Consider the following 27156-nt stretch of genomic DNA (forward strand, 5'->3'; position numbering starts at 1 on the left):
CTAGGGGAGAGAGAGAGACAGCGTGAGCAGGGGAGGGTCAGAGAGAGAGGGAGTCACAGACTGAAACAGGCTCCAGGCTCTGAGCTGGCAGTCAGCACAGAGCCCGACGCGGGGCTCGAACCCACGAACCATGAGATCATGACCTAAGCGAAAGTCGGACGCTTAACCGACTAAGCCACCCAGGTGCCCCCCAAAATTGATTCTAACTTGACAGAACTCATATCACAAGACCAGGTTAGAAAATTAAAAACAAGTATCACTTTCAGAGTTAAACTATGAACTTGGCCAATGATTCTTCAGTGCCCTATTGTCTTGGCTGAAGGGTAGAATTACTGCATTCAGAAGTCTGAAGAGCAGGAAAAGTATCTAAGGTCACCTACCTTGGTGGTAAAGGATGGGATCTCTTCAGGAGCTGTGTGTTGAGGCAAACTGTGAGAACTGAGTTAAGGGGCATTTTCGTGCCTGTCAAGTTGAAATTTTCTTCTTATCTCTCTCTCCTTAAAAGAGATACCCAAAAGGTGAGTCTCTGATAAGGTGGAGCTGGGGTTTGTTTAAACCAGGCCAGCCAGTTTGGTCATTTGTCTTTTGGATTCTCGTTGTTGATTGGCATCAAATGAGAGACATTTAGTTCATATGGAACAGTTTTGGTTTCATTTGGAATGTTAGCATTAAAAAAAAATAGAATATCTTCTTAGATGTAAAACATTTCCCCTTAACTTCCTTTAATAGAGTTAAGTACTTTTGTTTCTGTATTGACTTACATCAACTTAAAAAATGTTTTCTGGTAAATGAAAATGGTATGTCTGATAGTTCTTCTGTAGCTTATTTACTAGAGGATTTTTACAGCAATAAAATTTACACATGTGTTCCATTACAGAAAATCAGCTGCTACTGTGAGTTAACTGATTCACAAACACTACTCACCCGCTCCTAACTTAGTTAACAGTGAAGGTCATGTTCTTTTTCCAGCGTCACCAGTCTCGGCTTTAAAAAAAAAAAAAAAATGCTTGTGACAGATCATATGATCCAGGCTTCTAGTTAAAAGAAGGTTAGCTGGAATTTGCTGGACTTGGATACGTGGCTGTGTATATTAGCATTAAATAATTGAGCCAACTTTCAGGAAGAAATTGAAATATCAAAATTAACTTTTACCTCCTCCCTTCCTGTTTGTATCCCTACCTTCACTCAGAATAGGAACAAACTGAAATTTAACTGAAGTAACTAACAGCTTAATAATAACAATCCTTGTATTTGGTCTTAAAGTATAGGAAAATTATGAAGTTCAGATTCTGTTTCATATTAGGCTCCCAAGTTTTGGATATGGGTTAATTAAAGCTGTTAGCAGTAGAGTACAATTTTCTTTTTAAATGGCGTGAGGTCATTTCTTTGGAGACTATTTCAAAGAAGCAGAATTTGAAAAATTGAAGGATAGTTGAGGCCTAAAGTTCCTTTCTAAGGAGTTATCAATGTATGGCTGGTGGATGGATAGGACCACATACTAGCTCTGCGTCCCGTAGTGTTCCCTGGAGCTCAATAGAGCCTCCTGGTATCTTGGAAGGCTTGCCTCAGCCTTAAGGCATGGGAGAACCTCTGCTTACCCACTTTTCCACAGCTTTGGAGAGTCTGCTGTGATTCTGTGGGATTAGAGTCTAGTCTGCTTCTTCCTAATGAAATGTCTCTAATTAGGAGTCCGTTTTAAATTCTCACACTACTCCCTGATTTACAAAGTGCTGACTGTGGTAGGTAATTAACAGTCACGTTCTCCTATTCATTCTTTAGATGAGCAAGACTTGTAGAGGGTTTCCCACCATGCGGGTACAGGTGGGCATGTAGAATGTAGACTGAAAAATGTTGCTCTGATGATGTTTATAACTTACAGTGTAGAACTAGGCATACGGTATGTACCCAGAAGTAATATGTGGTACTGTTGTGTAGATGCCCCAACTTAATATTTAGAAGCTCTTCTGAAACAGAAATGTAATTCCTCACACATGGAGGGATCCCACTGCTTTATTTGTGGCTACCAATTTGGGATGATATGTCTTCCAAAAATTTTAGTACCAACACAAATGCTCTTTTGATGGACATCTTGGGGGTCCATTTTAGGTTTACAACTAGATTTTGAATCCCCTCAAAATGAGAAGTAAAGCAACCCAGCGTACCTATTGTACTCTGGACATTGTGCTATGTGCTTTGATATTTTCTGTCACAACATGTAAGTACGATGAAACATTTTTCTTTACCTTCTGTGCTTTTTCTCCAAAATGAGAATTTAAACCGATTAGTGTGTCTATATGTGTAGGCGTAAGCTTCGCACTTTTGTCATGAATTATATAGAGATACCTCCCTGCTAATTAAGTACTTTTAAAAAAACAACAAAAAAACTACACACCTGAAAACTTCCATACATATGGGGCAAAAAACACTATCATTATGAGTTTGCATCAGAACATAATGTTACCAAGAAAATTACTTTGTATGGGAATTTGGGAACTAGAGACCAAATAGTTAAATATGAGGGATATTCTATTTTCCCACTTTCAAACTTGCCCTATTTGGACGTTTGTGAACATGCTGATTGATATGTCCTCTGACTCATTGTGTTCATTTAGCACAGCAGTTGTATCCCGTAATAAAGCTTTTTAAAGATACCTTACCTATTGAAGCTATTAATTCAGCTTTGTTACAAATACGTTTAAACCATCTATGAAACAAATGAATTTAGTAACGGCCTTCTTTTACCTTCAGGTCGTCTAAACTATTCATATCCAGGATCCGATAGCTCTCTGCTTATTAATGGTAAGTGATAATTGATTTACCCTAGTGAAGTTCACAGAACTGAAACAAGCTAGTCCTAGGTGAGAAAATACAGCAGGTATGCTTTGACAGGTGGAAAAAGTGACGTTAGTTTGTTCTGTAATCGTAATTGCAAGTTGCTATTAATCTAGTAGCTGTGTAATAAATATCTTTCCTCCTCATCGTGGCAGGGGCTTTTTAAATTTTGAGAACCAGCTGATTCTCTGTCTTGAAACTGGTGACAGAATAAATGAGAATCACGTACTGATACATAAAGGATGGTTTAATCTGCCCTTAGATTCTGTAGCGTGACCTTTCAAATGTCAACATAAAAGCCATTTCCATGTAGTTAGAAAAATGTTCCAGGAGAAAAGGAGGGTAATCAGAGATCTGAAACCAGAAGAAGCAGCCTGAGACCACAGGGCTTGACATTGTAAAGGACAAGGTCATTTGCTGTCTAATGAGAACAGGAAAAATGAAGTCTTATTGGCCTTTACAGCACGTTTGGTAAATTCTCCTTTCTGGTTCTAAATGTTACCCCATTGTGCTATTGCGTTCTCTTCTATGTGCATATGCTAAAACAGACTAAGTGTCACAAGGAAGGGGCATCTACTCATGGAAGGAATTAAAGAATCAAAACGTGTCTGTTTTGTACTACTATCGTTTAATTGGGTAGAATACAAAAGACCTATTTACTTCTTTTCTATTCATTCACTAATGAATATGTACTTTAAATTTGTGTGTTCACAACGCCTTCTTTCTGCTAAAGTCTCACCATTTCTAAGGAGTGTTTCCTGACTAAATCGCCATATTCTCATCATTCCAAAAACGAAATCAAACGAACCAAACAAACAAAACACCGAAACACAACCTTGTACTCCTTTTCTATGGTATATTGTGAACGGAGGGTTAAAAATTATTTTTATGACTGGATCTGCTTTTATGTTTGAAATCCGTATTCTGAAGAACATAGGGTTGTTGCTCCAGGAAAAGTTAAAGGGAAATTTGATTTATGAGAGTGACGATGGGTGCATCCGATCCTCTGGAGACTATCTAGTTTATAAAAGCCTCATTTATCAGACTTTGGTCTCTCCATGCTCCAGCTACCAAAAATAATGCCAGAATATAATACTTCAGCATAAATGTGTGTAGACCGAAAACCAAACCCCGTGGTGAGAATCGCATCAAGGTGAGGGGGAATAATATAAGGGTAATCATTATAGCAGGACTTTCGCTCTTCCTGTGGAACAAGTTCCAGAGTCTGTGTGCTGGAAATGGCAAGGAACCCAAAGTTTGAGATATTGATGTGTGATCTTAGGCAGAGTGATCAAGTCTTCTTTGTCTCAGTTTCCTCATGCAGTTGCTAAATTAGATCTGTTGCCTCTAAGGTCCATCTTTGTTGAGATGAGAGGCTCTCATGTGTTTTCTTTAAAGCTAAATTCATTTAAAAATTTTTAGAGTCTATTATTATGGTATTTCTTCCTCCCCCTGACATTAATATACTTTCTTTTATGAATAGATTAGTTTTTGTGACCCCTGCTTGGCAAAGAAAAATAAAGGTAACTTTTCTCCCCAATAATTTTATTCTGACATTTTACTGGTCCACAGACTCTAGAAAGGGACTAGATGGTGTTTGCTGTTGCATTCTTGGAAATTTTTATTAGAAAGCTATACTGGCTGAGGTTAATATTGCCTCAGACTGAAAGGTAGGAAGATAAAGAACAAAGAAACGTCCAAGAGGGAGAGCTTGTTGATTTCTTAAGCAGGATCCCAGAGTGAGTTTATAACTACCGTAGTCTCAGATCTAGGGTTCATCTCAGGGAGTCCTAGAACTTGATTTTGTCAGATGTGATCAAGTGTCAGTTTTTAACCAGCCGTCTATGACCAGATGCCAATTTATGCATTTTTAATAAGGAATAAAACTAGGTAGACCAGATGCTGGAGTTGGCTTACAGGGCCATTTTCTCCCCACTTGCAAAGTCCAGATGATAGCAGATTACTTTAAAATCGTGAAATACAACAAGGTGGGGATGGAGGGATGTTGAGACAATTTTTTAGTCACCTTAATTAGATGGAGGCATTGCCCATTCTCTTAAGTCAAATTTATGAAGCATCGGGCACCTGGGTGGCTCAGTCGGTTAAGTGTCCTACTTCGGCTCAGGTCATGATCTCACAGTTTGTGGGTTCAAGCCCCACGTCGGGCTCTGTGCTGACAGCTAGCTCAGAGTCTGTTTCAGAATCTGTGTTTCCCTCTCTCTCTGACCCTCGCCTGCTCATTCTCTCTCTCTCTCTCTCTCTCTCTCTGAAACATTTAAAAAAAACAAAAACAAAAAACAAATTTATGAAGCATCTTCTATGGTGAATTGCTTCTGTATGTAAATTACTCTTATTCATGTGTTGATTTTTAAGTAACTTTGCTGTCAACTTAGCTCATGTTTTGGAGGTACCCCCATCTTGTAAATCTAATGTAAAGCATTAATTGTACTTAATGAAGATATACTCACAATTACTACCCATTTCACAGAATTGAGATGAAGATGAAATGCATGTAAATCACTTAGCATAATAGCTGGTACACAGTCAAATTAAAATAATTAGAATGGTTAGGAATATTTGTCGCTAGGAATATTAGTGCTAGTATACACATATGTGTTTTGGTTAGGGATAGTAGTGCTAAAAACTTGTAAGGAAAAAACAAAACAAGAGATTAAGAGGAGTCTAAAAATTGTCTATAGTTGAACATGCTTTCTTTGTCTGATTATTAACATAGGGGCACCTGGGTGGCTCAGTCAGTTAAGCATCTGACTTCAGCTCAGGTCATGATCTTGTGGTTCATGAGTTTGAGTGCCATGTTGGGCTCTGTGCTGACAGCTCTGAGCCTGGAGCCTCCTTCAGATTCTGTGTCTCCCTCTTTCTCTACACCCCCCACCCCCCACCTCTCATGCTCGTTCTCTCTCTCAAAAATTAATAAACAAAAAATTTAAAATAGATAACATAAAACTTACTATATTCATTTTGAATTACAGTCCCTTCCTATTTTCTAGCCATGCAGTCTTTTCTTAAAACTGAAGGTAACAGCCTCGTACATTGTGCTGCTATATATTCATTATTCAAGTTTAAGACTTTAAGGAACGATAGGAGCTCTTCTTCCCTGTTCACATAAATAATCTGTTCATATTTTAAAACTTTTAGAAAGGTGATCATATAGTTATTCTACTTTGTCTAACCTTCAGTGTTTCAGAGTTTTTTTCTTCCAAGCCACTGTTGAGTTGAAAGACATTTTTCTTTCATTTGGATAAAAATATGTAAGAACTGTTTACTCTCTTTCTCACATGAACCTATAAATTTAGACTATGGTATTTATTGTATAAATTGTTTCAAAAATTTCAAGCAATCTCAAAGTTGGTTTTTTTTGTTTTTTTGTTTTTTTTTTTTTTTGAGAAGAAGTAGGGTTTAAATCCTGAATAAATAAAAAAGAAACAAGATTCAGAATGTCCAGAGTGGTCTACCAGCTTCAGCAGTTCGTATTGGAATAATGTTGGGTTTTGCATGTACAAAGATAAAAAGGCTTACTCATCTAGTAGATCAGATTACTTTTTTCCCCCTTGGCCATGCTCAATCATCAGTTTTCATACTACGCAGTGACCTTCATAGACCACTCATGACTTTTAAAAGACACTGCCAGTATAATTCAACAGATAATAATTGATAACTACGCTAAGAATGTTGTAGTGCCCATTCTGGGGAATTATTCAATCTATTGCTATCATCAGTTGTAGAGTTTTTTTTTAAGGGACATTCACGGGGGAAATCCTTGGACTTTGCGTATAAAACCCCCACACTTCATAGCTACTTTCTGGGTGCCATGTTAGTTTGCTAGAGGTATCTTAACAAGTACCATAGACTGGTGGTTGTTTTTTTTTTTAATTATAATGTTTTTAATTATTCAATCTATTGCTATTATCAGTTGTAGAGGTTTTTTTTAAGGGACATTCACGGGGGAAATCCTTGGACTTTAAGCGTATAAAACCCCCACACTTCATAGCTACTTTCTGGATGCCATGTTAGTTTGCTAGAGGTATCTTAACAAGTACCATAGACTGGTGGTTGTTTTTTTTTTTAATTATAATGTTTTTTTAATTTATTTCTGAGAGAGAGAGAGAGAGCGCGTGAGCAGGGGAGGTCAGAGAGAGAGGGAGACACAGAATCTGAAACAGGCTCCGGGCTCTGAGCTAGCTGACAGCACAGAGCCTGAAGCGGGGCTCGAACCCACAAACCATGGGATCATGACCTGAGCCGAAGTCGGACATTCAACTGACTGAGCTACCCAAGCACCCCTGTAGACTGGTGGCTTAAACAGATTTTTTTTTTCCTTGGAGGAAATAAATTCCAGCTTCCAGTGCTGGAGGCTAGAAGTTCAAGATCAAAGTGCTAGGAAGGTGGATTTCTTCTGAGACCTCTCTCCTTGGCTTGTAGATGGCTGTCTTCTCTCTTTGTCCACATGATTTCCCCTCTGTGCATGCATGGTGTCCTAATCTCTTTTTATAAGGGCATCAGTCATTTTGGATTAGGGCCTACTGCAAGGACCTCCTTTAACCTTAAGTACCTCTGTAAAGACCCTGTTGCCAAAGACAGTCCCATGGAAGTTAGGACTTTAGCATATGAATTTTAAGAAGGGGATACAATTCATCCCAGAACAGATACCTTTTCCTAGTAAGTTTTATGTAAGAGGAATATAGTTAGAACACCCATTTCCTGGTTATAAAAAGCAAGCCTGAAACTGACTCAGTTTCTCAGCCAAGTCAGAAAGCAGTGTTAGGCATGGGCCAGACCTCAGATTCCTCTGGTATGTCTTGGTGTAGCTTTGAGACAGACATCAGATTAAAAGATTAATTTTCCCTTTACCCTTCTTGAGAATTTATTTTGCTTTAGAAAACTGACATACTACTACCACTACTACCACCACCTCTGTATAAAAGTATTTGCACTTGGAACTTTTTTAAAAAAATGCTCACGAATTTATTTTTGAGAGAGAGAGAGAGAGAGAGTACAAGCGAGGGAGAGAGGGAGACAGGATCCAAAAGTCTGTGTTGAGAGTGCAGAGCCTGATGATGGGGCTTGAACTCACGAACTATGAGGTCATGACTTGAGCTGAAGTCAAACATTTAACTGATTGAGCCACCCAGCTGCCCCTTGTGCTTGATACTTTTTTCCCCCAACCTCCCATTCCACTGCTTCAGCCCATAGGATTAATTGCTTCAGAAATGAAACTTTGGCAGGGAAAGTTCTAGAATAACAGCAAAATGTATTAGATTTATTTTAACAGATCCATGTATGTATTTCCTTTTCTCTGTGGATGTCTTTCACTTGGAAGCATCCACTAACATATTTGTTTGTCCCAGATTAGGAGACTCATAAGAGATCTTTTAAAGGTTAGCATAGAACAACTACTCTTAATTATAGTTCTTTGGAATGAAAGGAGGAAGACTGTTTGCTTAAGGGTTGCAAGGAAGGGGAGGGGTGTGGCGTACACAGAAATCTGTGAAAAGGGAGAGGGTATAATTTACCCAGGAGAAATGTAGATTACAGTCACTTACTGAAAAATGTATATAATATGGTTCTAGATGGTACAGTAAGGAGCATGTTGGAAGATGCCTTCCTGAAAAAGATAATATGAAGACATTGTAAATGCTAAAGTACTCTGCGGTCGTTAGCCTTAGAATAGTAATGAAAAGCTGAGAGTAATTATTGAAGACCAACCTCAGAATAGACACAGGTTTACTTTTGCGGCAGGGAGAAAATTGCTATTTACTGAACATCTGACCAAGTGGTCATCATATACACATAGGGTATCTTTTGTTATTCTCTAATCAGCTGTTGATTTTCATAAAACAAAAAACCTGAGGGTTAGGGATGTAGAGAAACTAGAGTCACATACTTTGCCCTTCTCTAAAAGAGCTCTTTACAGATAATATCTTTGTCTCATCTTATCCGTATCTGGGAATGTTATACCAAGTTAGCATAAACACAAGCCAGTGTGACAGAGGAAATTCTAACTGTTAAACGTATATTTAAAATTTGTGATGAGGCCATTACATTAGAGGGAGATTTAGAAAACGATTTGAAATGATTCTTTGCATCTTTGTTGAGTTGTATGCGCCAGTCCTTAAGATGATTGCCTGCTTTTTGGTTCTACCATCTTTATTCTTTTTAGCTTCCAGCCTTTGATTTCTATCTTTTTAAATGATTACTAATTTGACTAATTCCCCTACATCTACATTCTTGCTGCTGCTGCTGCTCTTCTTCTTCTTCTTCTTCTTCTTCTTCTTCTTCTTCTTCTTCTTCTTCTTCTTCTTCTTCTTTCTTCTTTCTTCTTTCTTCTTTCTTCTTTCTTCTTTCTTCTTTCTCCTTCTTTCTTCTTCTTTCTTCTTCTTTCTTCTTCTTCTTCTTCTTCTGTTTTTAGTCCTACTGGAAAAATCAGTGATTTGATAACATCTTTTAATCTGAGCTCTCCCCTTGTTTTCCCAGATAGAATTCAGAGGACCTGAGGTAGGCTAGAGTTTCCAGAGTGTGATCGATCAGTCTTTCATTGACTACTAGAACATAGTAATATCTCACCCCTTGGGGCCTAAAGTCCTATTCTTTACTAAGTTGCTTTTCTTTAATATATCATTTGTTTGTTTTTAACGTAAGCACCAAGAAGAAAACCCAAAAGAGTCCGTGAACAAGTATAGTAATGTAGCTCATTAACGTAAATCGTACAGAAAGGGATCAAACAGGAAGTGGAATCTTTCTTTCCCTGTGCCAGTTTTCTCCAAGAACCTAAAGGTTCTTGTGGTTGTTTTTAGAAGAACGATTTATGCATATTCCCACATACATATTTGTATTTCTTTATTTTTAAATTTACACAGTATGAGCCCTCCAGTACACAGGTAGGGAACTCATGGAAACTGTATCTTAGAGAGTTTAGGATACCACCAGCACATGAATATGTGCCATTCTTAAAATGGCTACATGCTAGGTATTTACTTTTCATGATTGTTTCACTCTATGGATACTTGTTTCTTTTTGACCATAACAAATGTTACAACAAATGAGGAAAAGGTACTTTATAAGAAACAAATAATATTTTCAGTTTTATAAAGAATATATACAAGATCTGAGAAGCCTATCTATACCTTGTTTGCCAATCTAGCATCCCAGAGTACTGGAATGTTTTAGTAGAGGGAATTTAATGATGAATATAGGGCATTTGGAAGCAATCGTGTAAAGACATTTTGGAAATAAAGTATTTATCTAATAACAGCATGCATCCAGATGTTATAAAAATTTATAGCTATGGGGTGCCTGAGTGGCTCAGTCAGTTAAGTGTCCGACTTCAGCTGAAGTCATGATCTCATGGTTCATGAGTTCGAGCCCCGGGTCAGACTCTGTGCTGACAGCTAGCTCAAAGCCTGGAGCCTGCTTCGGATTCTATGTCCCCCTCTCTCTCTGCCCCTCCCCCGCTGGTGCTCTGTCTCTCTCTGTCTCTCAAAAATAAATACACATTAAAAAAAAATTATAGCTATAATGTTTCCAGTCCATTTAGAGCATTCTTGAGTCATGTTAGTACTAAATGTGAAATTATTCAGGACTTTATAAGTAAAAACAAAGAAATTATAATAAAAGTAGATAAACATATAAATGGTAGTCATTTTAAATCATATGGGGACTAGAAGATTTGCATGTAACAATAGCATGCATTTTGAAAATCTTTTTAACAGTGTACTCTTTGGTAATTAAAGGAAAAATCTGGGCAGAGTTTATTTCAGCCAACTTAGCTGGAAGTTTTCCAAAGTGTAGATTTCTTTATCCATATTTAAAGTGATTTTTTTTTACCTGCCACTTCCTTGGATGTTTGAGAAATATCAAATATTATGCAGTGTTTGATAATCATGAGATTGAAAATCGGACATTTTTCTCAGTAAAATGGTGAAGACCTGTGTTTCAAGTATTTCTTCATCATTATCTTAAGCCAAGTATAACTGGAAATAGTTGGGAAACAGATGCTTAGTACATCTTTCATATGTAGGATGAAGTGGCACCATTTACTACTTTGTTAATATCTGGGTTCATAGATATGTGACATAGGTATGTTCATGTCATGGAAAATTCATTGAACTCCGTACTTATGATTTGTGTACTTTATTTTGTCGTGTCAGAATCTACATTAAAAATAAAATAATCATTCTTCTCTGTGTCCTAGAATATCATTGATTTTGCTTTTTGGTACTAATTTATGTTAACTTCCCTATCTCACTCATTTGGCAGTTTTTGTGGTTGTAAGCATGGTATGCCTATAACTTGTTATTCTTAATGTGGGACAACATTTCTGAATAGTTTTCATAGTGTAACCATGAATTCTTGTGTATTAACCAGCTTGAGTTTTGTGGTACAAGATCAAAGTTTGACAGTATACATTTAAAGATTTTGAGATTTGATTTTTGCCTCAAATCATCCATTTCCTCAGACTCCCTGGTCACTGGAGTGGGTATAGGAATAGAATGTTCTTAAATAAGCACCTGTTTTTATGATATCTTTGTCTTTCTAACCGATGTCAGGTTAACTGACCCCAAATTTAAGACCTACCAAAATGAAACCCTACCTGAAGGAGATTTTATGTGGTTTTAATCCATTAGTTCAAGGACTTTGGGGAAATCCAGTGTTATCTAGTAGTGGGAGAAAATGTATCTTGTGTGAGACACTTTCATTTTGGAAAATACCCACCAGTACTTCTGAGTTAAAACTCACCTATGACTGAGTTACACATCTCAAGCAGTTATTTAGTGGGCTACGAATCAAAACCCAGGCCAGTTTGTCTAATGACTTATTAAAGCTACTGCTACACCTCCTAACTCAATAATCTATCCCAGCTTCCTGTGTGAACGCATTTCTCCAGCCAGGTCCTCTCTTGTTCCATACACTTCTGGTTCTGGGCCACTTTTCCTGAATGTGGCAGCACTGCTATTTGCTGCATTACCAGGCCTGCGATGCCCTTTCTCTGTTTTTGTTTTTTTTTTTTGTTCTTTTTTTTTCCCTTAAGGTCTCAAATGCCATCCCATCTCCTGCTCAAACGCCACACCCCTCTCTCCGACGCTGTAATCAGGGCCAGTTGCTTGTCCTCCTCTGTTCCTGCTGTCCCAGCCACATAACCACTGCTGCAGTAGGCATGCTGCATTATCGTTAGTTGCTTATGCGGCCGTCTGGCATTTAAGTTTGCTAGTTCCGTGTAGTCCGGACCATGTGCTATTTATCCGTGGTGTCCAGCAAGATCAGGCACTCAGAAATGTGTTGAATTGGTTTGAGGCGTTTGGACAAGCTGGGCTTTTAAGTGCCAGTTTGTTTCAGGGAAGCCATTTTCCCAAAAGTTTCTGGATTTAAAGTTCGTACTGCCATTTTCCTAGTCTCTAGGGAAAGGCATATAAGTAGAGTATACACTTTTCTTCTCTTAGCTGTAACTACTTGGCAATAAAATGCGAGGCCTTTTACTTTCCAGCATTTGGGACACGGTGGAAAATTTGACAAGGGACAAGAGACTTCCCTTGCCTAAAAGGAAGTTTACATATTGTCTAAAGATTTCATTTGTTATGATTTTCTTTCTGAGGGACTAATCAAGCCATCGTGTATAATTGCTTTTGATCCTGTAGTGGTGAAAAAGTCTTAAATTAAATATTGAAATACTTGCTGAATTGCTGGTTAGCAGGGACTTCAGGGACAATGTAAGGCCAGTATGGTAGGAGTTGGTTTCCATCATGTTACATATTACCTAGTTCGGATCCTGGGTGACAGTTATAGCCCAGAACTTCTCTTACCACAAGTAAAATTCAATACAGCTTTACAGTGTCCTTGAAGAACTGAAAAACAAATCAAAAGGGTGTATTAAATTGACCTCTCACCATCCAGATTCCTTGTTTTTGAGACCTTTACTAGGAAATGAGGAGCATAGCCAACTTTTTTTAGTTTCAAAAGCTGGTAGTTGAAATCACAGTTGATTATTTTGACAATGTTTGAAAGGTTGTTTTTTTGTTTTTTGTTTTTTCTCATTTGACATGCAGCAAGGACATATGGGCGAAGGAGAGGTAACATTATTGTTTCTAACTTTTGAATGTACCAGTTGTATTTGGAGAGGACCCAAGTTTACTCAATTTCTAACCCTTGTGGGGAAGGAGGGGCGTGGGGAATGCAACAGAGCTTTGATCCATACATACTTTGTGTGTCATAGTTAACATTATAGACTTTCTGATTTGAAAGAGTCAGAATGGGAGGATTTGGATTTGAATCAATAATATCCCTGTATTATAAAGTCAACTTATTTATATCTGAAGGCTTATTTTGCTGTTTTCCTCTCTGAAAGGAATTTCTTGGGAGAAAGAGAATTCAGGATCTTTAAAAAGGAAAATATGGGGCGACTAGTCTCAAAATACCTGATTCTATTGGAAGCTCAGTTATACTCGAAGACCTTATGTCTACTTTCCGCTGATTTCAGCATAATACATTTGTTTTACAATGAGATGAGCTGAACAAATGACTCACCCTATAAATTTCGAGCACTGGGGGAAAACGCTCTAGAAATTGTAGAGAATTTAAAAGAACCATTTCCTAGAGGTACCTGAATAAGCCTTATGTTTTCTGCCTGTGATAGCTTTGCCTTTTTACAAGCAAGTAAGTTAGTCACATAGCTCAAGTCTAAAATCTAAGTGACTTTTAAAGATCATTTAAGAAATAACCTCCAAAGTCATTTTTTGCCTTTGTTACATAACTCTTGAGCTGTAGTTCTATGGGATATATTCACAACAAGTACACTGTTATTATTTGTGCTCAGTTAGGAAGGTTGAGAGGAAGACGAGTGTGGCATCAAAGGGACACCGGAACATTTCAGTAAAGGGAGAGCACTGACAGCTACATTTCTGTAGGATCCGTGAACAAATTCCTCACGTAGTACCTGCAGGGAAATTGGCAGCCCGAAAGTCACAAAACAGCCCTCGAGAGATTCTACAGTTATTTGTAGCTCTGTGTTTCGCTTATGATTTACAACGTTCGTATTTTGCTGTCAAGTAAACGGGAATAATGTTAACCACTTTGGCATCTCTGGTCTTCTCTGCTTATATTTTCTGTACAATAGGATTTTCAAACAGCAAACTTAATGCCTAGTTTTTAGAATTAGGTGGCATCGGTGGCAGTTGGTCATGACTCAACTGAAAGAAAATATATCTTTAGCGTGCCTAAATTCTTTAAGACTAAATAGTGATGTTGGAGAACTGCATTAAATGAGGTTTGCTTATATCCCAGTAAGGTAAACTAAGATGAGTGCTCACTTGAAGAACTGACTTGTGCATTTTAAGGACAGTCTTAGAGGACATTGTATAGGCTACATTATTCTGCATTTTTTAAAAATTTAAGTGATCTAGCATCTGATAGTCAAATTTAATACTTGGTATACATGTCTAGGTTGCCCGTGGCCATGGGGCCCTGCCAAGGCAGTGCTGCCTACTGCTGGCTGCTTTCAAAAGCGAGCGCTCCCTCCTCCTGTACTTCTAGTTCACCTCATTGAAGTTTCTGGATCCCAGGGGGATAGTTGAGAGGCCTTCTGTTTAACTGTGTACCTTCTCTCTGACCCAACTGAGACTTTCAAGTGGCGGGAATTCAAGAGCATATCTAAATGATTTGTTATTCAGTGAGAGAAATAAAAGCACCAGTTTTATCGAACCTGCCGTTTTCCCTGTTTCTTGCGTAAGGTAATCGGTGGCAAGGAACATTTGCTGTTAGCGTTTTCTTTTTTTTTTTCCTGCTTTCTATTCCAGGTCAGTCTTCCCTGTTTCCAATGGAAGATGGATTCTTGGATGATGGCCGTGGGGATCAACCTCTTCATAGTGGCCTGGGTTCACCTCACTGCTTCACTCACCAGAATGGAGAGAGAGTGGAACGATATTCTCGCAAGGTGTTTGTGGGCGGATTACCTCCTGACATCGATGAAGGTATATTTACAAAGAACCGTTCATTGCACGGTGCCTGGCCCATGGCACATAGTAGATAACTCATAGACAGCGGTGGCTGTTACTATAATAACCGTCTTATCTGGCTCCAGGTATTCAGTTTTGATTTGCATTGTTCTTTTGTTCTATCTCTATCATGGCGAGTGAGATTAGTTTACAGGCGAAGGGGGAACAGGACTTTGGGAACCAGCTGAAGCAAGCCATTGCGCTAGATGAAAAAGAGTAAACATCACTGGGAAACCACCTCAGGGAGTCTGTTGTGGGCAAACAGTGCTTCCTGCATTTTCGTCTGTGTGTGCTGCCTTGGCCAAATTCGATTGCATGTTTTCCTATTTGTTTCCTAGCTTCTATGAGTACTCCAGAAATGTGGGTAATTGAACATTTAAAATCTTGGATTCAGCATGAGCTTTTGAAAAATAAAGACTAAAGGATTACCGCAAGGAAAGGCATCTTCAAGGTTTTATCATTCAATGAGAGTTTTTTCACTTGTCAAATATTTACAGGCTTTTTTAAACACCATGACTGTTCTTAGGCTCGTTTATAGTATAACCAAGAAAGAAAGTCCTTGTTTGCCGAGAGTTTCAGGTCTCGTGGGGAAAGGCAGATAAAAAGTGCATAATCATGCAAGAAAGTATCAGAGTAAGTGCAGAAAAGAAAATAGCGTGATACTGTGCTATTTTGTGTACGGCGATATCTTCTCAGATTAGGTGGTTAAGGAAATCCTCTTTAAGGAAGTGATATTTGAGCTGAGACCTGAACTAGGGCCAGCCATGCAGAGATTTAGAAGACTAATTGTTCAGTAATATTGTATTCATCTGTGGGTCATAAGTGGCCCTCGTGAAAATCCAAGTTGCAGACCTTAGAGCAGCCGTATATCCTTGATGGTGGTGGTGGTGGTGGTGGTGGTGGTTTTTCCTAATCTCTTTTGTCTTGGTTTCCTAAATGGAAATGGAAATAAACCAGTTAATGTTACGGAGAATGGAACAGTTTTCTCTAAAAATTTGTGAAGTCTGATAATATGGTTTAATGACTTCCCATTTAGACTGAGATTAAGTGTATTGTCACTTCATTTTCCCTAAGATGATCAATATTTTGGAAGGTTGAGACAACAAAGTTTTCAAAAAGCCAAAGAATGAAATAAACACAGTTCTCTTTTGTTTTGTTTTGTTTAATCTCTGAAGCTGTGTTGGGATTTCGGGCGGGACTGAATCAGTCTCCATCCTGTCCTCGGAGGGCATAGCTTTCCGATGTGTTCACCCTGGGCTTACCACGTGGTCACGAAATTGGCCTCTTTAGTAAGCTCCTAGGTGTAGCCTTCTCTTTTCTTTGCCTAGAATCCTCATTTTCCCTAATACCGTAGATTCTGGGTGGTTTTTTTGTTTGTTTGTTTGTTTGTTTGTTTTTTAATCTTTTAACATCTTTAGCCCAGATGGTGTTTAATGAGTGAATTATATGCTTACATACAAAAAGAGAGAGATGACTGAATTTTATCTCTGGGATAAAACTCCTGCCTTTTACCTGCCTGGGATAAGCTCCTTCCTGGTCTAGATCGTCTGTATCTTTTTGGAAAATTACTCAGCAATCTTAAATGTGCAGTTTCTAAGATTCTTAGATGCACAGTTAACTATGACTAACCAGGCAAGGGAGATGGTTTAAACAGAGCAAAATTAATGGGACTTATGATAGTCATCTTGCTTCATCCTTAAGACCAAGCATATTGATAAGTCAGTAGCAATTTAAGTAGGCAGGTTTTTCTACTATGACATGAAATATGTCGTCCTGGAGAATATTGTGTTATGTAGAATTGTACGTCAAAAAATTATAGGGTTTCTGGGGAAATAGGGTCAGAAGCAGATACTTTCGAACCTAATGAACTCAAAAGTTCATTAGGAAGCACTAACAAAAAGCAAATTAATGTCTTAGAGTAACTTGGACAACGTAGGCAATTGGCCAGCATGGTTAGAGGTCACCTCAAGGAATACTGAAAATGCACAAAACCGATGGAGCAGAAACGCTGGCTTGCGAGCTTGGAGGCAGTGCAGATGTGATGGACCTTAGCACCTGGGAAGTTGCAAACACTCGAGAGAGAAGAACCCTGTAAGGTTGAGAGTACACCTCTCCAGCGAGAGAGCCCCGGTCACTGCACTCATTTTTAATTTTCTTATAAGAGAGTGGGAGGGCTCCTGCCTGCATAGCAGACAAGCTAGGGGCTTTCTCTTTTCCTGGTGAGGATTGTAATTCTACTCCCACTCTGCTAGCTCCCCTTGCCCAGGAAAACTCACTTGTGGACCAGGAAAACTTATAGGTTATACAGATTTCATCCTTGTATTTACCAGTCTCTCTCATGTGAGCTGAATGGTACTACAGAAACGGGCATCAAGGGCAGAGCAGACTCTACTGTTTCACCATCTGGAGGAGAGAAAAACAGTTCCACCAGCTTGGGATTTGAACACCCTCTACGCCCCCTCCCCACCCCCAACTCCCATCTCTCCCTTTCCTCTGTCCTTATCTCCTCCCAAGTCTTATCTGTACACATTACCTACTGTTTCCAGGAGTTCTTTGAAAATTTCCTTTCCTTTCGTCTACTCACGAGTCAGGTCATGAGGAAAACGGTACAGGCCGAGTGTCATCCTACAGAATGAGTAGTCTCTATCCTTTTAAGACTGATAAAGATATAAAAGATAGGAAAGAATGAGAAGCTGTTCCCAAACTGGAGAATACTGATAGCCTAGGGATGGGACGTCTAAGTGTATCACATGTCCTGGGTAGGATTCTGGATCAGAAAGGGAAAAGGAGAGACTATTGGGATAGTTTGAAATTTGGGTGGAGTCTGTGAGCTGGGTGGTCATAGTATATGAATATCGATTTCCAGATTGGGAGGGTTACATGGTGGTATACGAGGAAGTGACCTGCTCTTGAGCAAGTGCCAGTGGTTATAAAGCATCATGTCAGAAAGAAAATGATAGGTAGGTAGGTAGGTAGATAGGTTGATTGCTGCATACATACAGGTAGAAAGAAGGTTAAGAAAGAAGGAGAGGGGCGCCTGGGTGGCTCAGTGTGTTGAGCATCCGACTTCGGCTCAGGTCATGATCACATGGTTTGTGGGCTCCAGCCCCGCGTCAGGGTCTGTGCTGACAGCTAGCTCAGAGCCTGGAGCCTGCTTCCGATTCTGTGTCTCCCTCTCTCTCTGACCCTCCCCTGTTCATGCTGTTTCTCTCTCTCTCTCTCTCAGAAGTAAATAAAAAATATTAAAAAAAAAAAAAAGAAAGAAAGAAGGAGAAGGCAAATGTGTAAAGTACTAACACTTGGGGAATCTCAATCAAGGAGATGCAGGTGTCCTTTGTACCATTTTATAAATAGTAGATTTGAAACTTCTTTCTGAACTACTTACCCCAAATGACTATAAAAATATTTAAATTTACGTTTTTTGTTTTGCTCTGTTGTTCATTAGATGAGATCACAGCCAGTTTTCGTCGCTTTGGCCCTTTGATTGTGGATTGGCCTCATAAAGCAGAGAGCAAGTCCTATTTTCCTCCTAAAGGTAATTCTCAAGATTTAATACATATGTACAGTGTATCCTTATATTGTTTAATGTTTACTCTTCTCATGAATGTTTATCTTTGCTGTGAAACTTTCTGTTGTTAAACTTGCATTTTCCCAAATACCTCTTTAAAATTTCTACCTAATATATACTTTCAACTCAAACTTAATTTTACTCTAAAATGTGTTTCAAGACATCAAGCTGAACTTTAATGTTGATACTATCAGACCTCAGGTAGGACTGTTTATGTTTATTAATTTTTTTTGCTCTTTTTCTCTTCCTTAGTTTCAGTTTATACTTCCTTTCTGTTGAAGAATTATAAAAAAAATAGGGAAACAAATAAGTCTTTTTTTCCCCTTTTTATCAGGCTATGCATTCCTGCTCTTTCAAGATGAAAGCTCTGTTCAGGCTTTGATTGATGCATGTATTGAAGAAGATGGAAAACTCTACCTGTGTGTATCGAGTCCCACTATCAAAGATAAGCCAGTGAGTGCTGTCTAACATGACATAGCTTCTTGTTTTTGCCTTCATCACTGCTTTGTTTGAAAACCCACCAACATCTTGACGTGTTTGTTAATCGATAAGTCTGTACGTAGAATGTGGTTGCTGTCAACCTCCTAACGTTGACATTCTGGAATTTTTTGGTTCATTAAAATATTGGTAAATCTTTACCATTAAAAGACTTTACTTGCTAATACATTTGATAAAGATCAAGTAGCTGAGTTTGAATGATAGAACTCAAAAATCACAAATATATATTTGTCTATCTCCTTCCTCTTTTTGGTCAAAATTTTGCCCAATAAGTATCCTTAACTTTTTGCACAAGGTATTCCCCAAAGTGAAATGAATTATATACAGAGAGAAATGTACATGGCATATGGCTTTTTCTTTTAAGCTTTTTTTGATGTTTATTTATTTTTGGGAGACTGAGCATGAGCAGGGGGAGGGGCAGAGAGAGGGAGACACAGAATACGAAGCAGGCTCCAGGTTCTGAGCTGTCAGCACACAGCCCAACATGGGGCTCTTAACTCACGAATTGCAAGATCATGACCTGAGCCGAAGTCAGATGCTTAACTGACTGAGCGACCCACACACCCCTGACTTTTTCTTTTTGAAAACGTTTTTTTTTTTAATCATAAAATTTGATCTTAGGAATAGTAGCAACTGTCCTGTTTTGACAAATCTGGTAAATAAGCAATTGATTGTCACTCAGACTGATCTAGTAATGCGGTACAGTTCAGAATGGAGGTGCCTATGGGTTCAGCTCAAGCAGTAATTAGGGAGCTCCCCTTGGGGTTGTCTAGGTCAGGAACACTCTTCCCAGAGTTCCCGTGGCCTCGACTCTTTATACTTGACTTGTTTATAGTCCCCACAGTATTTGAATTTGGACCTCTGGCCTAGGACTTCATTGATGTGCATACTGGGCATACCCTACTATGACCCCACCCATAGCCTTTGGTGTGGGCATTTGTAACAATAAGTAAATGCAAACAATTAAAATGAGGTACATGACTCTTGGTTGGCTAAAGGAGTGGACACATTGCTGTGTGCCAATATTAATATTTTTACTTTGAAATGCTTTTTGAAATAATGCAACAGGTTTGTTAGTATTAGGAGTAGTTTGTAGGATTGGGCACACAGTCGTAGTTTACGCAATAGCACCGTATTCCGATCAACATCAAATGCTGTGGATTCTGGGGGGACCAGGGGGATAGAAGGCCAAATAATGTGAAAAACAGCTAATTACCAATAATTAAAGATGAGCTAGTGATTTAGTTTATAATAGGTAATGAAATTGAACTTTCCGCCTTGGTTCACTTAAAATTGGTTCACTTAAAAAAATCACTTGGTTTACTCTTAAATGAAATGAAGGATTTGAGCTATGCTATTTGTTAAGTCTTCTAGTTTTATAGTTTTACCGATTTATAATGATGTGGATTAGGGGCCCCTGGGTGGCTCAGTCGGTTAAGCGTCCAATTTCAGCTCAGGTCATGATCTCATGGTTCATGGGTTAGAGCCCTGCGTCGGGCTCTGTGCTAACAGAGCTAGCTCAGAGCCTGGAGGCTGTTTCAGATTCTGTATCTCCCTCTCTCTCTGACCCTCCCCTACTCACGCTGTCTCTCTCTCTCTCAGAAATAAATAAAACATTAAAAAATTTTTTTTTTAAATAATGATGTGGATTATCGTTGCTCTTAAAATACCCTGCAATCATCTTAAGCTTATTTCTCCACAAATTGTCAACATTAAGAATGAGACGTTTTGGTTTGTCTCTTCCCTAGGTGCAGATCCGGCCTTGGAATCTCAGTGACAGTGACTTTGTGATGGATGGTTCACAGCCTCTTGACCCACGAAAAACTATATTTGTTGGTGGTGTTCCCCGACCATTGCGAGCTGGTATGATTAAACAAACAAAAATACCCCCTTCCTCCTTTAACATAAGAAATACCTTAATAAAGTTTTTTCATTTAATGTTTATTTATTTTTGAGAGAGTAAGAGTGAGTGTGTGAACGAGTGAGGGGCAGAGAGAAAGGGAGACAGAGAATCCCAAGCAGGCTCCACATGGTCAGCACAGAGCCTGATGCAGTCATGAACACTGAGATCATGACCTGAGCCGAAATCAAAATTCCACCGTTCAACTCACTGAACCACCCAGGTGCTCCCCTCATAACGATTTTTTTTTTTTTTTTTTTTAGCCATAAGCATTTGAGTTAATGTCCCAAGAGAATTCTAGGATCAAAGTATCTGGCTTTGAATTCATGTGCACTGCTCCCAGTTAATAGTTGAGTGACACTGGACAAACTGTTTTCTCTAATTTTCAATTTTCTCATCAGTCAAATGGAGTAATAAGCTTATGTGCTTTATATAGAGTTGTTCTGAGAATTGGGTGGGATGAGCAGTGCAAAGTGCTTCCTGTGGTGTTAGTGAGCGTCACTCGCGTCAGCATCTGGCAAAGCCCTGCCAGAGTAGACTGTAGGGGCGCCTGGGCGGCTCAGCCCATTGAGCGTCCGACTTCGGCGCAGGTCATGATCTCACGGTTCGTGGGTTCAAGCACCGCATCGGGCTCTGTGCTGACAGCTCAGAGCCTGGAGCCTGCTTCAGATCCTGTGTCTCCCTCTCTCTCTGCCCCTCCCTTGCTCATGCTCTGTCTCTCTCTCTCTCTGTCCCAAAAATAAATAAAAACATTAAAAAATAAAAAAGAGTATGTCGAGATGTTCAGGGTTTGTTTCCCAAGCCCCCATTTGCCCACCACCTATTTGCTGAGCTCTGAAATACAGGAGCATTCTCAGCACAGCATCATGTCTTTAAGAGTACTACCTACAGGAGATATTTAATCCCCAGCTTCAAGTAACTTGAGATTTAATAGTATAAATGAGATAATATAAAATGAACAAGAATGCAGTTTTAAAATTTTAACATTTCATGGAGAGTACAGTACGTTCTTTATTTCAAGTTTTTATATAAAAGATCGGTGACTAGCTAGACTGTAGGGAAAGGTAACAAGGCTTTGCTGGAGATTACTCTAGAACGACCTTCACACAGTCAGTTTGCTGGCGTTTCCATGATTATTTATATTAAGCGATACATTATTAATTGTAAATACAGGGTGGCAGCATGGTATAGAGCAGACAGACCAAGGTGCCCAGCCCCTCACTGTCCCTTAGGCATCTGTGACCTTGGGCAGATTGAACGTCCATTCTGTGCCTCAATTTTCCCAGGAAATTACTACCTACTTCATAGGGCTGTTGTGTTGTGAAGATGAAGAGACCATATGTAAAAAAACAAAACAAAACAAAAAAAACGCCAGCAGAGTCCCTGCCCTTATTTAAAAGGTTAAAGATCAACTTAATAATTATCATAAGGATGTGAGCTCAGAATAAGGATGAACTGCTTTTGATGAAACCTTTGGTGAGTGAAATGGATTCTCCCGATTTCGAATGCCATGTCTGCTCCTTTCTTATTTAGTGGAGCTCGCCATGATAATGGATCGTCTCTATGGAGGCGTGTGCTACGCCGGGATTGACACGGACCCTGAGCTGAAATACCCAAAGGGAGCTGGGCGAGTCGCATTCTCTAATCAACAGAGTTACATAGCTGCTATCAGTGCCCGCTTTGTTCAGCTGCAGCATGGAGAGATCGATAAACGGGTGAGTCCCTGATTACATTTTGCAAAGTTCTGCATATGGCCCTTGCAGTGCGGCATTACCAAGACTGGTATGGGGGAATTTTAACATGACAATAAAATTGGCAGCTGACAGTTATGCCTATAGGACCAATTAGGGGTATACTCTGTCATACAGTTGAGGATTCCTATGAATTTTTTCTGTCTCTTCGTTTTTTGAGTAGCCTACCCAGAGCCCTGCATCAGTTCACTTTGGTCAATTTAATCTCCTAAACTATCACCTCCCTCCATTCATTTATTCAGTTAGTCATTCAGTAAATATCATTATATCAGGTACAAACATCAATGCCCTTGAGAGCCCCTGACCCTTTTTTTTTTTTTTTTTAATCCTGAAACATGAACACCTCAGCAAGCCCTCTTTTCCAGTGTGCTATGTCATAGACGACTGAATAAACTCACTTGTAGGGCTGCATGTCTTAGGAATATTTCATTGAAACAGATTAAGTGGAAGAAATCATAATCTTTTTATTTGTAGTGCATTCTGCCACCTGAAATTAGGTAGTAATTAGCATTATCTCCAGTACTTTAAATTCCTCTTTGTTGGCTTACCTTCTGAATTAAAAAGCTGGAGAAAACCTCAGAGAGAGTGCTCTGCTCTATTTTCGAAGGTACTATATTTGAAAATCTGTGTTCCGTCATCCGTCTTATTTCTTTGCATTCACAGATTGATTTCTTATTTTTGTGTTTCATGCATTCACGAAATGTATCAGCGCGTAGGACAAGAAGTTCCTGTCCTCAGGGGTTGGTGTTCTGATAGCTATAACTGTATCTTACACCCACACTACTCAGTGTGGCCTGTGAACCGGCTGCCAGAAGCAAAGGGTTTCTAGCTGGTGGTGAGATAGGAATTTACACCGTTACACCAGAATGTGAATCAGCCACATTAGTAAACGTAATGTTTAGTTCAGCTCACTTGGGGTTTGTTGTTTTTTGGTGTTTTCTTTCTCCCCATAGAAAGACCCTCTTGATGAAAAAAGCAGTGTGTTGATTTCTATGCTGGGTGTCAGCGCCTTATTTCATGGGAGACCAGTACTTTTCATTAGGACTGACTTAGATATCAACACTCCGAGGCATTTGGCTCAAAAAAGTCCTTATCAATTGACTGTATTGTGCTGTTCTCAGTTCATTATGTAGAAACTATCAAGTCAGTGGTGGTTTATACTTATTGCTTGTGCTTTCATCTCACGTGTAGGCTGCTTAAAATGTAAGGTTGTAGCGGTTGTCATACTGTGAATGTATGAAAAGAAAGGTCTAGATTCTAGTATAAACATGGAGGAAGAGGGCCAGACAAGGCACAGTAAATATTAACAAGCCCACATGCTTTTAGTTCACTTAAAAAATAGCTACATCTGACTAAGCACTGTCTTCTGTTGCACTGCCTCACCCCGGCTGAGGTGTCAGAGGCGGAAGGTCAGTCATTGGAAATGCACACTTCATTTGTATTCCTCTGCCATCAAACCCTTTGACCAGTGTTCTTGCGGCTCCGTAGATGTTATGGAGTGGCCTCAGGGCCAGAAGGCTAATGCTCTGGTTCCGTCTGCTCTTCCTGCCTTGCTGTCACTCGTCGTCTTTTGTTCACGGCTAACCTTTGTCAGGACTGCAGTGTCAGAACTGGATGGCCCCAGTGGTAGTGGCGGCCTGCCATAAGGGACCTTTAACCATGAGTCTCTACGACTAAAAATAGCCAACTCTTTTCTCACTGGTGAATTAATAGCCAGGTTATTTTTAATGCTTGAGAGACTCAAATGACAGGTTGGCCTATTGAACACTGGAATGGACCCAGTTTTATAAATTCACCTCTGACTTTTAGACTGAAGTAAACCAGCCTTACTGACAGAGAATAAAGCGAGGCTTTCGACTGCAAGCACCATGGCTGCGCCTTGTTTTCGCAGCATCCCGAGTCTGTGATTATAGCCCATGCTGTGTATACTGCAAATAGAAACCAGCCTTTATTACAACTTAGAGGCGTGTGACGCAGAAGCCGGGCGTCTTCCCTCTGATGTGAATATTGAAGGGCTATTTTGTGGAACTGGGAAGCCCTTCCTTGGTTTTGTTCAAGTTACAATTCCACATACGACAAGAATCCAGATCCACTAATTAAAGTGATGGTTTGTGTCTCTAAAAATTCTCCCGTGGGTTTAATCTCATGCTGTTCAAAACAGCTGGCTTCGCTTCTTTATCTCTGGTGGAATCGTTTTCCCCTGCAAAGTGTTCCTTTAAAAAGACAGAAATGCAAAATGAGGAGTATAAAAGCCTCGCCAGGTTCTTAAACGATGGACTGTCTTCATTTCAGTAAAGGGGGTATCGACCCTTGTTCTGGAACACAGATTCATTCGGACAGAGGGTGGAAGTGCACGTGCCACAGCAAGCGGTGCCGGGACCATTCAGTGAAAACTGTAAACGCCTTTCTTTTCACTTTCGATTGCAGGTGGAAGTTAAGCCATATGTCCTGGATGATCAGCTGTGTGATGAATGTCAGGGGGCCCGCTGTGGTGGAAAGTTTGCTCCGTTTTTCTGTGCTAATGTCACCTGTCTGCAGTATTACTGTGAATATTGCTGGGCTGCTATTCATTCTCGTGCTGGCAGGGAATTCCACAAGCCCCTGGTGAAGGAAGGCGGTGACCGTCCGCGACATATCTCATTCCGCTGGAACTAAAGGGTAACTACAGCGCTCGTTTTCAGGCCTCAGAATGAGTGCGCTCTTCTGTTCATTCTGACCCCTTCCTCGACCTCCTCACACTGGCATGTCCTTTTGTCGCAGCCCATAACTTAACAACAGTGTAATGAAAAGAATGACCTATGATATAGGTGTTTTGTAGATTCTCGTGTCACTGAAAACAGTATGTACGACCCCCTTTTTCGTATTTGCCATCGTGTTGCACGGAAGTTTTATTCTCTTGTTTTGCTGGAGACCAAGAGGATCCAAAACTTCCCGTAACATTTTCTTAGAGGAGAAAGAGAACTATTAAAAAGAGAAATGAAACAATAGAGTATTTTGGGTTTTTAATTAAATTATTGTTAATAATATAACATATAAGAATACTTTTATTAAAATTAACCACGCAACGATAACACTATCATTCTGTCCTGACACAGTTTTTCCCCCCAGAGAAGTGCTTTTGCCTTTTCCTTTCTTTTTTTGCCTCTCTTTTTTTCCATCCAATCCCCCCTCCCCCGCCCCCGTTTTCTTCGTTAACAGCAGTGGAGGAAGTTAACAATTATTAACAGGAAAGAGCATGTTAAAGCAAACACAGATGCATGAGCAAGATCGAAGCAGCATTAGAACAAATGGTAAGGGGTTCGAGGCCGAATAGAATTTCATTGGCGCCTCAGAGTTACTACCACCGCAGGAAAAAAAAAAAAACAAAACAACATAGAAAAGTAGGCAGAGCTAGGTTTATTTTCTTTTCAACCATTTAAAAAACTTTAGGATGTAAAAAATTGGGTAAATGTACTACTGAGGGGAGTGCACTTATTTATTTTTTAACTTCCTCGTCTGGTCACGGCCCCAGGAAGCCTACCAAAGCTAGAATTAATGAAAACTGGTGGGAAAACTAGCATTTCCTCTCCCGAAGAACAAATGTATAAATTTTATTTTTGATGTTCTGTATAAACTCTATATCCTAATTTACTCACACTCATCAGGTGTCAGCCTTTGCTCTCCATTTTGACGTTAAAAAAACAAAAACAAAACAAAGCAGAACGGACCTACAGATACCTCAAGGATATCATTTTAGATTTTGTGTTACCATACAATTGTAGCCCAAACTGGGAAACGAAACCAATATCCAAATTGGCTGCCGATTGGCTTCCTTTTAGACTTCAAGTTGCTTTGGGTATCCTGTAATTTAGTTGTAACATAGAAAATGAAAAAAAAAAAGTTAAAAAAAAAGTTAAGTAGTTGCAGAGTGTTTTGCACTGTTGAACTAAGTAACTGTGTAAATCTGTGCAAAGGTACGTATGTTTATCTTACTCTTCCTATAAAATAAAATAACATTACCGTTTCAGAACTTAGCATGGGACATAGTCAGTGTTTGAAGTGCCAACTTCATCAAGTAATGCATGCTTTATTATACATAAAATTCTAGCTTCGAAAGGCGTTATTATGTGTTGAACAGTACGCTTCGGGGGTAAATCTCAAAATCGTCCCTCGAAGCCCTGGTCATGGAAAATAACTTTTAGTTTAATTGACATTCTCTTAGTAAATGCCCTACCCACCACGAAAAGGATTATCATCAGTGTGCAAAACATTGACAAAAAAACAAAACAAATCCAGTGGCGATCTTGCTAGTTGTGCTACCTAACAGTACCATCTTGGATCCTTCAAAACCAAAGACTTGCCCCAGCACTACGGTGGAACCACCCGGCTGATGGCCCCTAGCGATTATCTTTAGGAAAAGCAGTCCTTTAGTTTGAACACGGGCTTCGTTGAACCGTATACCTGTTAAGTTCCAAAGGTCAAAATGGAGGCAGATGCTGTCTAATGGTCAAGCATAGAAAGGGACCTGCTTGTAGAGAATTCCCCGCAAGTCCGGAAAGCAGTCATGCAAACGGAGGGTGCTCGTGTAGCTGGTCAGGGACTTTTTTTTTTTTCTTCTTTTCTTTT

At 39.4% G+C, this 27156-nt stretch overlaps 1 protein-coding gene across 1 annotated transcript; it reads left to right on the forward strand.

Annotated features, from left to right (window-relative positions):
* Window positions 1–2724: 2724 nt before the first annotated feature.
* On the forward strand, window positions 2725–27156 carry LOC120223984 (cytoplasmic polyadenylation element-binding protein 4). Its single transcript, XM_039222216.1, has 7 exons — window positions 2725–2799; window positions 14637–14810; window positions 18280–18369; window positions 18737–18855; window positions 20649–20763; window positions 22334–22515; window positions 24979–27156. Exons 2-7 carry the CDS (start codon window positions 14657–14659, stop codon window positions 25204–25206), a joined length of 888 nt encoding a protein of 295 aa, XP_039078147.1. The 5' UTR covers window positions 2725–2799; window positions 14637–14656; the 3' UTR covers window positions 25207–27156.

This window comes from Hyaena hyaena, unplaced genomic scaffold (assembly GCF_003009895.1).
Source record: "Hyaena hyaena isolate Hyena2069 unplaced genomic scaffold, ASM300989v1 scaffold_1081, whole genome shotgun sequence".
In the NCBI taxonomy this organism is placed as follows: domain Eukaryota; kingdom Metazoa; phylum Chordata; class Mammalia; order Carnivora; family Hyaenidae; genus Hyaena; species Hyaena hyaena.

What these genes read in the sequence shown, in the direction of transcription:
- LOC120223984 (XM_039222216.1), top strand. Translation starts at nt 14,657, where the DNA reads ATGGAAGATGGATTCTTGGATGATGGCCGTGGGGATCAACCTCTTCAT. An exon ending in ACCTCCTGACATCGATGAAG is followed by an intron (nt 14,811 to 18,279) that starts GTATATTTACAA and finishes GTTGTTCATTAG; the next exon opens with ATGAGATCACAGCCAGTTTT. An exon ending in TCCCCGACCATTGCGAGCTG is followed by an intron (nt 20,764 to 22,333) that starts GTATGATTAAAC and finishes TTTCTTATTTAG; the next exon opens with TGGAGCTCGCCATGATAATG.